This window comes from Amphiprion ocellaris, chromosome 15, assembly GCF_022539595.1.
Source record: "Amphiprion ocellaris isolate individual 3 ecotype Okinawa chromosome 15, ASM2253959v1, whole genome shotgun sequence".
NCBI lineage: Eukaryota > Metazoa > Chordata > Actinopteri > Pomacentridae > Amphiprion > Amphiprion ocellaris.
The window spans coordinates 5190773-5206849 of record NC_072780.1 but is presented as its reverse complement, the minus strand read 5'-3'; the positions used below and the strand labels follow the sequence as shown (position 1 = coordinate 5206849).

The following is a 16077-nucleotide window of genomic DNA, read 5'->3' as shown; positions in this document are numbered from 1 at the left end:
GACTGACTGTCACAGCAACCCAGTTTGATTCCAGTCCAGGCAGAGTGAGGCATCATTATCTGCTCTCATCTGTCTTCTGCTGCAGGTTTGTAGAGCAAAGTGAAGAAGAAAGTCGGTCCTCAAGCAGGAACCTCCCGCTTCTAAAGAGTCTACCCCTGGACAGCTTTATTCACTGATTCAGATGAGTTCACAGAGACCATGACCTCTGACCTCCGTCTGTGGAGTCGGACTAAGAAGAGAAGAATCATACAAATGAGGATAACAGGACAAGGAAAGCTCTAAAGAAGGTTCCAGTGAGTTGCTGTTCCCAGCTGCTGTTTTTAAGGCCAAAAGTGGACTTTGAACTCCAGCATTTAAAGCAAAATGCTGTAAAACTTTCAAAAGGATGTAACACAATGTTCCCTTTATAAATGAATCCATTAGCAATAAAACACAGTCTGGCTCAGTTTAACAGACACAGAAACAATTTCCTGCTTCAACCAGTAGCTTATGCTGGCAAATGAAATAACTTGCCAGCATAAACTACTGCAAAACAGTATACAGTTAGCTGTGTGTCAGCTGGCTGACTTTGTGGCTCTGCTTTCTGTTTCACAACATTTTAGCTCGTTCAAGTCACGTATTATGTTTAAAATGGCCCAAGAATGTTGGGAAATGGACAGTGCTGATTTAACATCTTGTATGTGCAGTGTGTTTGTTCGGACATTGATGGGTTATGACAGTGAACACAGACCACTGGACATAGACATGTAAAAGACCTACACAGTCTTACAGGAGCAAGAGAAATCCTATTTTTGCATTTATTTGTGCTCATTTTGCATCTCTTCTTAAATGGCTGGAGCCTCTTTGTGGTCATTTTGACACCCCTGTGATTGCAAACCACTTTTTCTGTCCCTTTTGAGTCATTCTGCACCTCATTCTTGTTTGTTTGCTTCTTTTTCCAGTCACTTTGATCACCTCATAGTTTTTCATTTCTGATTTTGGTTCATTTGTGGCTCTTTGAAAAAAGTTCTGCATCTATTTTTCTGTCACTTGATCAACTTCTCTATGTACCTCCATCACATTTCAGAGGGAAATATTGTACTCTTTACACCACTAAAAGATATGTTTCACATAAAGATATAAACTCTTGTGTAGTCCTTTTAAAGTTTGAAAATGTGGGAAAAAAAATATTTTCACAGTTAAACTTCTGATGTCCACATTTTCAACATTTTTGGCAAATCTTTGAACATTTTTTTGTGGGGAAAAAAAGAAATGTTAAAAATGTTTCTTAAGAACATTCACCAAAAAAATCAACCAAAATCCAGTGAATTTCGCTGGATTTTGGTTGATTTTTTTGTGAATATTCTGAAATAAAATATCAGAAGTTTTACTGATATATATAATCACTTTAGATATTTTTAGGATTTTTTTGGAACATTTTTACTCTTTTTAAAAAAACATTTGCAAGAATTTTCTTGCCAAATTTGGGGGATTTTTTACAAAAATAAAACTTGAAAGGGAAGCTTTTAAGGAATTATTAGAATTATCTTCCTGAAGGTTTTGCAAATTTTCAGAATTTTGGGGAATTTTTTTTGCTGAATTTTGGGATTTTTTTTCAGACAAGGAAACAATATTTTTGGTGCCCATAAATGAGGACAACATGAGGGTTAAACACAGATATATTACTTACAAAAATTATCTTTCCCTATTGTATAGGAAATACTTACTATTTTCTCCACCTAGACTTACATCAACATTTAAATTCTCCAATGCATCATTACTCACAGTACACTACTGCAGTACTGGCAGGAGTCATAATTGTTGTTTTACGTAGGTAGGGGATGTAATTACTTCTCCCACCACTGATGTCATGGATGCATCCTTTCCAAAGTCCTTGTTAATAATAATGTTAGTCACTGTGTTGGATTTGATCCTCTCTAAGTGATGCAAAAAGGGGTTTGGTACCACTTTCCTGATTATAGAGGATTCATAAAGAGCTGATGAGGTGATGAAGGATTTGGTGAAGCTCTAATATAACACTTTTATGCATAATGTTATTTCCAAAAAATAGAAAAATCTTCTTAAAAACAGATGCTCTACTGCACAATAATATTCAGTAACATGTTAAACAGTCTGTTATAATTAGTTTTTAGCCTTATTGCTGTAAGCAAAACATAAACATAAAACCTGTAAATCACACGTGAATGAAAGTATTAGTGTCCAAAATGAAAGGTGAGCTGTGTTTTACAGAACTTTCTGGCTCCTCACTGTAACACATCCAGATCATATACAAGAAAATACTGGGATCTGACTAAATTAGACCAAACATAGTTAGACATGCATTCAAGCCATGCCTCAGACCTGCATACAAGCTAACGTTACATTTTCCAGCAGCCTTCAAACAACCAGCCTATAATTAGACACTATCATTACATCGTAGCTGAGCTCAGATCAGCCAGTGAGTCAAGAGCAGCACTCACATTTAGCCTTAAAGTGTCTTCAGATGTTCTGGATATGTTTGAAAAATCATGTTTTATGTGCAAAAATCTGCACTGCAAATTTGCAAACACTTTATTATGAATGGAAAGAGATACTAAGTGACAACAACCACGTATCTACAACAAATTATGGCACTTTTAACCGGTTAGATTAGCAAACTTTAATGGTTCTGCTGGTGTATTTGGCTCCGACACATGCAGTCTGCACCACCAGGTGGGAATCATTAGTTTACGTGGCCGGGTAGCAAATGTGACTCAGCTAAAATGCACAGCACAGCCTGCAGTTTATTTTTATGTATTCTTAATTCGACCAGTCATGTCAGTGGTTTCGTTTAACTGGGATTACCAGAATCGCTGTCAAATTACCACAAAGTAGAAATTACAAGATGGGTGATCTTAGAGCTCATTCACCCCCCTGCACAAGTGAAGACTCCCATAAATTAGTGCTTTTGTGTGTGGTAATGGAAAAAAAAAGCAAAATAAAGCAACACAAAGGTTCCACTTCACCAACATTACACTTCACCTTGCTGCTATCCCAGACTGGAATCTGTACAACACTCATGCAGTGACAGGAAAGACGACCAGCCTCTGAATCATTTTTCCTCCCATAAAGGCAAAAACCTCAGAAACCCTGTTTCCGCTGACTGGCTGTTTTTATTCCCTCTTGGACGCAGAGCGTCAGCACCAAACTGGTTCAGGAGGGACGAGTCTGGGAAAAGAGCTGCACTCACCAGCCAAACCAACGAGTTGCCATGCTTTCTGCATGATGTTACTGCGCTGACCAGAAATTATGGTATGGAGAGCCACTGTGAAATTTTGATGCAATTATGCTATCTGTGGCACAGTGGTGTTTTTGTGTCAGTGCCTGGCAGCGAGGCTAGTTGCTTCACCAGCTGGAGATCTGGCAATAAGTTAACTCAGCCTTTCAGTAAATCAATAAGTGTGTTTAACCGTCAAGGAAAAAGAGACTTCATGGGCCGCCTCCTTTGTATAGGAGAGGTGAATGTACAGCTGAGGACATCCTTTTTATTTTATTGCATTTCACTTATGTAGAGCAGCTGGGTCAATATATAATTGTGGGACTTTTTGTATCGTAGTTGACATTTTTGCCGTTTTCAGGCCTAAAATCAACATGGCTGCCTAGAACCAAACACCACATGGCATTTTTACACAAAGATTCTTCTAAATATTATATATAGAATTGAATAAAATTGAAATTAAAAGTTATTTCATAAAGATATTGTAGTAAACCTGTTGACATGCCATAAATCCACACTTGACTCACACACTACTTCATATTAAATAACTCAGAAAGCCTTGGAGTCTGGCCAGATTTTTCTTCAGGAGGAAATGACATCATGTGGAGCAGGTCATGTGATCTGGAATTAACACACTTCCTTCAGAGGTGTTTTTGGAATGGGGAACTTATGAACTTTGAAAATTTTCCAAAATCTTTATTTAGTTTTTCCTCATTTGCTCATTCATTAATACACACTAATGAGCCACAATATTCAAACCCCTTTCCTTATATTGTTGGGACTGTGGGTTGCAGGTTTGGGCTTTTCTAATGCTTGATTTGATTGGGATCTGGGATTTTGGAAGTCTTGGGCTCTTGGTCGTGTTCCTCGAACTGTTCCTGAGCAGATGTTGCAGGACACATCATCCTGAGCTAGACAATTTTCTAAGGCGTGGTCAGATTAAGACCATTACTTACACTGCATTACACAGAAACTGATCTCTTTAATGTTTTTTTCCTGCATGGCAAATACATTTTTTTGGTCACTTAATTTTACCATTTGCTTATGCAGACATGTAGATCTACACTGTGAAGTCTCATATATGAGCTCTTTCGTGTAATCCCCAACTTTAATTTCCAAGTTATGCTTTTTTAAAATTCTCTTTTTATTCCCTAAAGAAGTCAGCAGATACACAACTTCTTACAAACGTACATTGCAAACTGTTTTTCAGTTTTGTAAACGAAGTTATGCTTTTCTTCAAATCGTTGATATTACACTTTAAGTTTCATCAGGGTCAGGACTTTAACTTTAGTGAGGCCTGAGGGTTTAAGTCATGCTTCACTTTTGGTTGTGTGGGGAGGTCAGACTTTAATTTAATGGGTGGGTTGGGGGTAAGGCTACCATGGTGGGGTGTGTTTAGTCTGCAACAATGTTCAGGTGGGTGGCACAGTGACGCCTACATGAATCCCAGGACTCCAGGTTTACTAGCAGAATATTGCATTGCAACATTTTCAGTGTTATTCACTGGTTTTAATGCAGCCTGATTCGTATATATTTCTGTTTTTACTGCATCAAACAGTAAATAGACTTCTTCTAAAAGATGTCAAAATCAGTCTTCTGTGTACTTACAGTATATAGCTATTCACCTTTTCAAAGAACCAGAAAATATATAGAACAGAGTATGAAAAACCTCCTATTCTGTCCTGAACTTAAATCAATTATCTCTGTTAAACAGTTTTGAACTCTAACAGCCATGCGGCGTTTCTGATTACTACGACACTACAGACATTACAGGCTAATGAAACATGTTTAAACTTACTGTCCTCTCAGCTGAACACCACTGCAGGAGTGTCAGGTTGATTTATTAGCTGTAAGTGAGGAAAATGTTGGTAAAAACACGACGTGCTATCCCACTTCAACAGCTGCTATAAAAACGTCCTGTATTATTTTATTGGACCGTTTTAAAGGAAGACATTAGATTAGTTTAACGCGCAGGAAAAACGCGCGTGAAACTGATAATATTTATGCTGGCTTTGGACCATTAAGGCGTCTCAGCAACTCAGGACAGCGAGCCAACGTGCACCGAGGCGCTGTAACCTGCACATGAAATTCACTTATTGATGTAAGAATAGCAAGGATGACTATTACCTACCATCTATTATGCATCATACAGCTCAAATTTCATCAGATTAAGATCCATTTTATGTCACTACAGAACCAATTTCTTCTTTCAAAATGCTTTTCTACATCTCAGAATTAATTTCCTGCTTAATATTTACATGTACACGTGTTTATAGAAGAACAAAGGTTTAAAACAAAATATTAGGCTGACTTGGGGAGCAGTAATAAGCTTTGTAGGGTAGCTATATGAAAGTTATACATTAAGGTACTTGTGAATCTAACTATGTAGTGATAAAATTAACCTTGCAAAACATCTGACACCTTTTCCCGATTAGATTTACTGCAAAAAGATGATAAAATATATCAATGAGAACTGAAAAAATTATATTGTAGGTCAGGGGTGTCAAACATGCGGCCCATGGACCAAAACCGGCCCGCCAGAGGGTCCAATCCGGCCCGCAGGACAACTTTGAAAAGTCTAAAAATTCCAGAGAAGACATTAACTGCAGATTGTCAATTTGTAAAACTATAAATTTAAAATAAATTCTAGACTATGACAAGTTGTTTTGATCATAAAGTAAAATGCTAGATTGCTCATTGTTCTTGTTATTTTGTGTCTCATTTTTGTAATATTTTGTCTTGTTTATTGTCTTTTTTGTCTTTTGTCTCGTTTTTTTTTGCTTTGTTTCTCGTTTGTCTTTTTGTTTCCTTTTTGTCTCGCATGTGTTTTTCCCTCTTATTTTTGTCCTTTTGGGTTTTGCTTAATTTGTTGTTTTTTGTCTCATTTTTGTCGCTTTGTGTCTTTTTTTGTCTGACTTTTGTCATTTGTCTCATGTTTTTTTCATTTTTGTCATTTTGTGTTTTGCTTTATTCATTGCTTTGTGTGTCGTTTTTGTCGTTTTGTGTTTTTCTCACTTGTTTTTTGTCGTTTTGTTTCTTGCTTTTGTCATTTGTTGTCTTATTTGTGTAATTTTTTGTCTCATTTTTGTAATACTGTGTTTTTTGTCATGTTTTTTGTCTGACTTGTCGTTTGTCTCCTGTTTTTGTTGTTTTGTTTCTCATTTTTGTCTCTTTTGTGTAATTTTTGTCTCATTTTTGCTGTTTTGTGTCTTTTCTTTGTTGTTTTGATCATAAAGTAAAACACTAAATTGTTCATTTCCAGATACCTGTGACTAAATGTTTTGTTCCTTTGTAGACACTCTGTGATCTGGAAGTTGTAATGTGTAAATGATAAACCGAGGCTCAATATTGTTAAATTTTCTCTTATTTTGCTTCAGAAACTTCAGGTTGTTCATAATGTTTTGTGAAAAGATAATTCATTTAATGTGAACATTTTCAGAATGTACTTTTTTTTGCACTAAAACAAAGAAAAGATTTGAAGTTGTGGTTATTAATTGGTTATTAAATTATTATTTTACTGGTCACTTGAGATCAAATTGGGCTGAATTGTGGCCCCTGAGCTAAAATGAGTTTGACACTCCTGCTACAGGTGAAAAAACGTCAACATTTATAGTGATTTTTCCTGCAGCCTGTAAAAGATCCGTCATTTCCTCTAGTGGACGTCAAATGAGGTCATATTCCAAACCTGACAAACTGTCACATAACCCAGGTGAGACATGCAGTGCCAGTGTGCAAAGAGTCAAATGAGGTGAGTGAGGACTTTGTTGAAACTAACCAGTCTCTGTGTAGTCTCCTCCCCGTCCATTTCTTTCCCCACATGGTTTCCCAGACGCGTTGGAAAGATGGGCTCATTTGTCTGAAGGCTTTCAGTTCTGGAGCGCTGCATGTCTGGGATCCTGTAAAATAATACCACTATTTTCAGCCTTGTGAAGGATCCAAACAGGCCCACCACCATTGCCATTAATAATCCGCCCAGTACCAAGAATAATGCTACTTTTCCGATCATGCAGACTGAACCAGCAGTTACTACTGTTCTCCTCATGCTGGCACCAACACAAGCTTACTCAATGTTGTCATCTTAGCCAAAATGCTGCTAAAGTCTCTGATACTTATGTGCTTAAGGTTTCATTCCTGGTCAGGGAATATTTCTCAAACATGAGTCGTTGCATAGTGTGGGAACAAAATTAATTTTTTCTTTCCAAATTATATCAGTTGAAACTTTTGCTAACGTAAAACTGTCTCAATTGATTCTGTGGCCATTTGAGGCTCTAAGCAACACCACCATGTCGACACCTTATAAGCTGCTATGATGAAAAAGTTAGAAAACAGTTCATTTACACATCCAGTAGGCACAGAGAAACATTAGCATTCATTCTGAACCATGTTTTTATTTATTTACCTTTATTTAACCAGGAAGTCCCACTGAGATTAGAGATCTCTTACAAGAGAGACCAGGCCAAGGCAGCAGTCACACAAAATTTTAAAAGTTAAAATAAAGATAAAAAATAAAAACAAAAAACAGATTGACAGCTGTTCAAGGAAAGTGACCTCTTAACCCTTTGATGCACAACATGGGTCAAAAGTGACCCATATTTAATGGAAAATGGGTCTCTCTTGATCCATGTTGTGCATCAAAGGGTTAAGAAAAACACTGGCATTCCTCCTTTACTGTATTCTTTATAATATTCTTTTTTTAAGTAATTTTTTTGGACATTTGTCTTTATTTGACAGGTTACTAGAGAGACGGACAGGAAAGTAGGGAGAAGAATGGGGGGAAGACCTGCAGCAAAGAGCCGTGAGCCGGAATCGAACCCGGGCCTCTGCATCAGGGGCTATAGCCTTTTATGGGTCACCTGCTCAACCAGATGAACTCTCTGGGTGCCCTTTATGATATTCTTGAACTCATTGATGCACATGAATGTTTCTAGTTTAAGAGTTTTTTGAAGATTACTCCATGACTGTGGTGCATGATGGGAGAACGCTGTTTGGCCAAAGTCTGTTAGAGTCCAGGGAACATTCAAAAGCAACCGCTTGGAGGTGCACAGATGGTAACTACTAGAACTGAAAGTGAGACGGACACTGAGGTATTCTGGGAGTTTGCCCAGCAGAGCTTTATAGATGAACATATTCCAGTTTTGTTGTCTATGCTTCGTGATGTCCAGCCAACCAAATCACAGAGTGGCGAGAGAGAGATTTTGCATTGGACATGAAACGCAGTGAAGCGTGGGACACTGAATCACATCTCTTTAACCCTTGTGTTGTTCCCCTCAGAATAGTGACCATGATGGAACATTTGCACATGGGACGACAAGCACTGTCATTTAACCAGATAATTCACCAAAAATAAATGTAAAAAATAGCAGAGCTGCCTTGCTGCATGATCCAACTCCTCTGCAAAACTTTACATTTTCAGAGTGGTAGGTTAGTAGTCTGTCATTTAATGAAGTGGATTTTGAAAATGATACCAAGTAGATAGCGGAAGGAGAAAAGTTAGCTGAGACTTATACCTGCATCCTACATCCGGGGAGTCAGATCAGTTCTCACCCAACTGAAACAGACACTAAAATCCTGTTTGACATTTATTCATAATATTACAAAGAAACAAACTCTGATAACTTTATAAACACAGAATGATTTAGGAAACCGTTAAGATGAAGGCCTGATTTCACATCCTCATACAGTTTACAGATACTTTCCTTATTATTCTGTATGTTGCTAAAGTCCATATGCCTTCCTCTTGTCATCCTCACAGTCGTTCTTTGACCTTCAGCTCAACTCCCACCAGAACAGGCTATCTTCAGAGTCCATGTGAGAGCTGGACAGCAGCTCGACAGGGAGCCTGAATGTCTCTCAGTTCTCTTTTCAGTACCAGTAGGACCTTCGGTGCCTCCTGTTCTCCTGGATGCCTAGTTTCTCCATGACCTCCTCCTCCAGGGTTTTCAGAGATGGTATATAGGTCTTTTCTAGAGCGTCTTCAGGACTGGTATCTTTAGGGCCATCTGTAAAGGCAAAAGGTGTTCAGGACAAGTTTTAGTCAAAATGTCAGCATTTCCATAAACCATATTGATAGATCTGAAACAAATGTTAATTAAGCAGAAGATTTCAGCAGTAAAAATATATAAAAACTTAGCTGGACATGCTAAAAATGTTAAAGAACTATCTTTAGCTTTTAGTGAAAAGAACTTGAGTCGATACAGAATGTAAGGGACTGGAATCACATCACTGGAGGGTTGTTCACTTTGGCAAAAGTTTGCGCTCCCCATGTGTCTCCAACTTTGGAAAGAAATATTTCTTCCACTGTGAAACAATCAAACTGCATCACACAGAGACCTATTTTTGGTATCCAAGTCTGCAAAGGCAGGAAAAATATACAACAGCTGCTGTTAATGTGCTGACTGTTAGCGACACCTGGAATAAAATGAAAACAATCTCCCTCCAGTCGAAACACACACCCTTACTCTTACCTTTCCACTGCTGAGGCACGATGCCGTCTCGTCGCTCCACTACAGGTTTTGGGATGATTCGACCCGTCCTCGTTGACACACGAACCCTCTCACCCTCCTCTGTGAACTTCCACTCTATGTCAGTGGGTTTCCTGAGAGGCAGGTCAGTACTTTTTAACTGGTCTGTTAAGAAGATCTGCTTCATTTGTCAAAAAATTCTTTAACATTAGATTGCAGGGATAAAATTTACTACGGCACACAAGCATTACAGATAAAAATGACCAAAATACTACTATGAAAAATACTATTTAGCTGACACATTGAAGATCAAATCAAAAAGCAAAACTGATATACACCACCATTTAAAAGTTTGGGGTCACATAGAAATGTCCTTATTTTTGAAGGAAAAGCAGTTTTTTTTTCAGTAAAGCTAACATTAAATGAATCAGAAATCCAGTCTAGACATTGTTAATGTGATAAATGACTATTCTAGCTGGAAATTTTTAATCTCCATAGGGGTACAGAGGAACATTTCCAGCAACCATCACTCCTGTGTTCTAATGCTACATTGTGTTAGCTAATGGTGTTGAAAGGCTCATTGATGATTAGAAAACCCTTGTGCAGTTATGATAGCACATGAATAAAAGTGTGAGTTTTCATGGAAAACATGGAATTGTCTGGATGATCCCAAACTTTTTAACGGTAGTGTATAGAATTATTATGTCCTCTTAGCATATGAACACGTGGAGTTACAACTTTTGCACAAAGCCACAACACTTAACCCTCGTGTCGTCCTGCGGGTCAAAATTGACCTGGTTTAAAGTTTGAAAATGTGGAAAAAATATATTTTCACCGTGAAACTTCTGATGTCCACATTTTCGGGACATCTTTGAACATTTTTTGGTGGAAAAAAAGAAATGTTAAAAACGTTTGTTAAGAACATTTAAAAAAAAATCAACCAAAATCCAGCGAATTTTGCTGGATTTTGGTTGATTTTTTTTGTGAAGTTTTACTGATATATATGGAATCACTTTAGATATTTTTAGGATTTTTTTTGAAGATTTTTATTCATTTTTCGAAAATATTTACAAGATTTTTTGCCAAATTTGGGGGATTTTTTTTTTTTTTTTAAATAATACTTTTAATGGAAACTTTTAAGGATTTTTTGGAATTTTCTTCCTGAAGGTTTTACAAATTTTCAGAAATTTGGGGAATTTTTTTTTGCTGATTTTTTGGATTTTTTTCAGACAAGGAAACAATATTTTTTGGTGCCCGTAAGTGAGGACAACAGGAGGGTTAACATAAATACAGGACTATCTAATTAAAAGCACCACATCTCATTTTGGCTAACGATTTTAATGTCCTGACATGGTTGTGCAAGGGCAAAGTCACAATTTAAATCCAATAGTGTGCATTAGCTTGCAGTACCTGTCTGAGGGGTCAATGAGGGCAATATTCTGGAGCAGAATTGGAGCCTCACTGGCAATGTAGGTCCCACGGTAACCTGGAGATTTTCCAACATATCTGTGGTGCTAAGACAAAAACAACAGCTCACAGTTTACCAACTTACAAGGGACAATAAATGAGGCGACTTGATGGTAAAGCAGTTAGGATGCAGAGCACATGGATGCTGCTGAGCAGTATCTCCATCACCATTACTGCATGTCAGTCTCCTGCTCCCTTTTCAACATTTACAGTGCATCTTTACTGCTACTCTTCAAATAATGACGCTAAAAGGGACCAGAAACCAAACAGATTATGGCTAAAAAGCTTTATTTGGTGCACTTTGTTGGCAGTTGGACCTTCACCACACTGATCCCAGACATCTGGCTCCATCTGGTGGAGCTAAAGAGTAAAGACACAGCATTTTACACAGCTTCAAAATAATAACCATCAAAATGGATCTGCTGACTTGAACTGAGAAGGGTCAATATATCATTGCGGTACTTTTTGTAACATAGTTGACAGGTATCATAGTTGACATTTTTACTGTTTTCAGGTCTAAAATCAACATGGCCGCCTGTAACCAAACACCACATGGCATTTTTACACAAAGACTCTTCTAAATATTATAAATACAATTGAGTAAAATTGAAATTGAAAGTTAATTATAAACATATTCTAGTAAAACTGTTGACATGTGATAAATCTATACTTGACTCACACACTACTTTATATTAAATAACTCAGAAAGGCTTTAGTTGACATTTTAATGATATCCAGTCATTTTTATTAATAAGTAATTGTTTCCATAATAAATAATTATGGAATTTGTAAAGACATGATCATAATGAACATAAAAAACATTAGTTATTTTATTTTTAGTAAAAATGTATGCAAGATATATCCCACAGATTTCAAAAGTTCCTCAGTTATATATTGACCCAGAAGATTGGCAATGTCATCTACTTGAAGAGAGTTTAGGTGTATTTTGAAGCATCGGCACACTTTATGGAGAGAACAGATTACCTTTCACCTTCTCAACAGCGACACCATTCTAGTAAAATCAAACAATACAGATGAAGTGGTTTATAATCCTCTTTTTCGATAATGCGGTTAAAAAAACGACAGATGTACAGAACTAAATATTCAATAAGGAAAAACTGACACACCTGTTCAGCTGTGTGTGAGAAATAAATGACTTCTTACTGTGTTCAGTCCCTCCAGTATAACCCAGTTTCTGCGTCTGAAGACTTGGATCACTTTTCCATGCTTTCCTTTGTCCTTCCCTGCAAGAATCTCGACCTGAGAAACAGATTCAAGACAGACAGTTAACTCTGAGTGTATTAAACCAAGTTTGGTCAAAGTTCCACAGATGCAGTCACTGAATTCTCTTGTAGCAGCCCTCTGATGGCTGTACACAGCAAATGTATAATAACTTCCACAATAGTAGAATAGTTGTGAAAACACCAAAATGTTACACTGTAACACCTGTTACAATTGAATAAGCATTTAAAAACGTACTTATACAAGAATAATTGTTAGCTGGATCATTTACTGCCAGTACTGATGTATTTAACTCTAGTGTTGTCCTGCAGGTCAAAATTGACCCATTTCAATGTTGAAATTGTGGACATTAGAAGTTTCACTGTGAAAATATACATTTTTTCCCCACATTTTCAAACTTTAAAACGGGTCAATTTTGACCCGCAGGACGACACAAGGGTTAATGTAGCACTTTGAGATTTTGCCTAAATGAAAAGTGCATTACAAATAAAATTTATCATTATTGTCGTTTTTTAATGTGCCCCTGTGATTAAACACTGGCCCCACCAGTAAAATTAGCCTACTGATTACTGCTGTGAGACTTAATGTTTGACCTACAAGCAAAAAGTTTTACCTGATAAAATCCCTCAATCTCTCTGTAAAAATGTCTGCATGCTGTGTTATTTAAATGGCCAGCATCAAGACAGCTGAACCATTTGGCCGCTGCTTGTGAAGAGTGTAAAACTGAGCTGAATTTCCTGAGTTCTAAGTGTCTCACCAGGTCCCCTTTGAGCACAGACCAGTCCTCCGGCTCTATCGGCTCCACAAACACCTTTCTCCTCTTCTTCCCCGGAGGATTCAGCCTCTTAGCAGCCGCCGTCCACGGCCTGTTTGTGCCGTAACGGTAGTCTTTGGGCACAATGACCCTGGCTGCCATGGACAGGAGGGCGGTCAGCCTCATTGTGCTGCGGGGAACAGAAGAACCAAAGCTGGTGACTTTCTGGTAGAGCAGAAACACAAGCTAGGCTAACGCTAGCGCACGGAGACCGGTAGCTTAGCGCCGTTAAACAGCTGTTTACAAACACACACAAACCTCTCACTAAACTGCTATTTATGTTTTCAAAAAAACTTTGAAAAGCGTTAGTGGGAAATAAAACGGAGTCACAGATGTGCAGAAAAGGGCTTACCCTCTGTTGATGTCAATGTCACATGTAGTAGTGGTGCTTACACCAACACTGACGCACAGGCAGCGCCACCTGCCGGACAGGAGGGCCACATCCGGCTCCACGCATGCGCAGTGGCCAAATCTAGTCTCGCTAGGAGAGATTGATTTATTAGCAGAATGCAGACTGCTGAGCTCAAGACGTCCTTCGCTCCACTGCAGCTGTATATTTCTCTGTATTCGTACTGCTACATGCTTGATAGGAACTCTACATATTAGTGATTTTGTTTTATTTGAGATGCACTGCGCAGACAAAATAAGATCCCTTCAAGAAGAAATGTTGGATATTTATTTGAGTATGGTAGGGTCTCAACCTTGATATTTAATGTGTATTTTCTGTAATATTGGAGGATCCAACCTACAATATTTAACTTACTCGGGTTGATTTACATAATATATAACACTGAAGTACATTTGTTTTATTGCTACTATTTTATTTTACTGTTTGATTTTACTAGATTTGTGCTGTCTTGATGTTTTGTACATCATTTTGTTGCTGCCTGTCTGATACCATGTACAGCACTTATTTAACCCTCCGGTTGTCCTCATTTACAGGCATCAAATAATATTGTTTCCTTGTCTGAAAAAAAATCCAAAAATTCAGCAAAAAAATGTCCCAAATTTCTTAAAATTTGCAAAATCTTCAGGAAGAAAATTCCAATAATTCCTTAAAAGTTTCCCTTCAAAGTTTTATTAAAAAAAAAAAATCCCCCAAATCTGGCAAAAAGAAATTTCTTGTAAATATTTTCAAAAAGTGAGTAAAAATCTTCAAAAAAAAAAAAAAAAAATCCAAAAGATATCTAAAGTGATTACATATATATCGGTAAAGCTTCTAATATTTTCTTTAAGAACATTCACATAAAAATCAACCAAAATCCAGCGAATTTTAACATTTCTTTTTTTCCAGCAAAAAATGTTCAAAGTTTTACCAAAAATGTTGAAAATGTGGACATCAGAAGTTTCCCTGGGAAAATATTTATGTTTTCCACATTTTCAAACTTTAAAACGGGTCAATTTTGACCCGCAGGAGGGTTAAGGAGCCTTAATATGAACCTAAATGCTTTTCCACCAGCAGCCAGCTGAGCTGTTGTTACAATTTCTGTGTGCTTTTCTTTGATATGAGGTTATTTTATCATCCTTCCTGCATATTCACACCATAAGGTTAAAGTGATCCTTTAAACAGCTCAGCAGGAAAGATGCAGCTGAAGACTTGTGCAGGGATTCAAGGTAGAGAATCCAAACAGTCTTCATCTGCTCTTTAAAGTCTCATGTCTCACACTGGCAGCTCTGTCTGCACTACATAGATACTGTCTGCAGCACAGGTGAGACACCTGGATGAATGTCTGCTGTATGAAGACGTTTCAATCAATCAAGAAGTCAGTGGGAGGCTGAGTGCTGGAAACCAACTCTTCACTACAATAATGGATCCAACAGCTCCGAGGGGAATTCATATTTAACATCTCTCAGCTGTTAACTGCCTCATATTGGACTAATAAACTGCAGCTTGCTTCAACATATTAACATCTATCTGAGAATGTGCACAACTCTGAGAGTAAACTGAACACACATCATGTACGTCTGGATGCAACGTGTTCTGTACATATGCTGCATTCCAAATTAGTTCCCTCTTATTTTTACTTCCAGTCTGAACTCCTGCTGCCCTCACAAAGTCCTGATTGTTTCATGCAGCACAGACACAATTAATAATCACTTCAACTTTCATCATTGGTAGAGTGAACTGGGCTGTCATCTGTTTGCTCTCTAAGCTTGTTGATACTCATATAATGTTGGTGATGTAACTGTGCAGAGGATTGTGGCTCAGAATGGACAGAAAAACATGTTGGCTGCACACATCAGAATCCCTCCACATGTGGTAGAAATCCTGGTTTTAGTAAACTACATTTAACATGCTAGTATCAGGACTAGATTTAAACTAAACTGGATATAAACTGCTTCAACAAGGAAGACAGAGACAGTAGAAGTGAGAGTTCTTCACATCCACACCATCATACACAGATACATGCAGACTGTACAGAAGATCAGAGAGACACTTACATCCACCTCAAGGTCTCCACGGAGAAGCTCCATCAGCTGTTCAGCACCTCTGGTAAGTCCTTCAAGGCTGTTGGAAAACCATCCAGGAGACCTCATGAATGTATAGCGTCTGTTGTACTACAGCTAACATATAACAGCAAAATTTTTAGTTATGTATTTGAGCCAATGTATTGAACCTATTGTACCAAAGCTAATGTGTAACAGCTAATTTTTTAGTTATGTATTTGAGCTATACACATATATATATAGAGAGACTGTGATCTGTAAGTTGTAATGAGTAAATGACAAACTGAAACATAATATTGTTGAAATAAAACTAAGTTTGTTCATAATATTTTGTAAAAAGATGTGAACATTTTCAGAAAGTACTTTTCTGCACTAAAGGGGACAATTTTGAGTTGTCATTATTTATTACA

General features: G+C 37.5%; 2 protein-coding genes across 2 annotated transcripts in view; both read right to left on the bottom strand.

Moving 5' to 3' along the window:
* Positions 1-8658, bottom strand: part of LOC111565089 (brevican core protein-like) — a 41351-nt gene extending 32693 nt beyond the window's left edge. The window contains exon 1 of the mRNA XM_023265074.3: positions 7011-8658. The gene's annotated coding sequence lies outside the window, so the exon portion shown is untranslated. The remainder of the gene's footprint in view (positions 1-7010) is intronic.
* Positions 8659-8801: 143 nt separating this feature from the next.
* mrpl24 (mitochondrial ribosomal protein L24) lies at positions 8802-13716 on the bottom strand. The gene is made up of 6 exons (XM_023265061.3): positions 13572-13716; positions 13163-13349; positions 12328-12423; positions 11107-11210; positions 9700-9830; positions 8802-9234 (listed from the first exon to the last, which is right to left on the bottom strand). Exons 2-6 carry the CDS (start codon positions 13343-13345, stop codon positions 9098-9100), a joined length of 651 nt encoding a protein of 216 aa, XP_023120829.1. The 5' UTR covers positions 13346-13349; positions 13572-13716; the 3' UTR covers positions 8802-9097.
* Positions 13717-16077: the final 2361 nt, after the last annotated feature.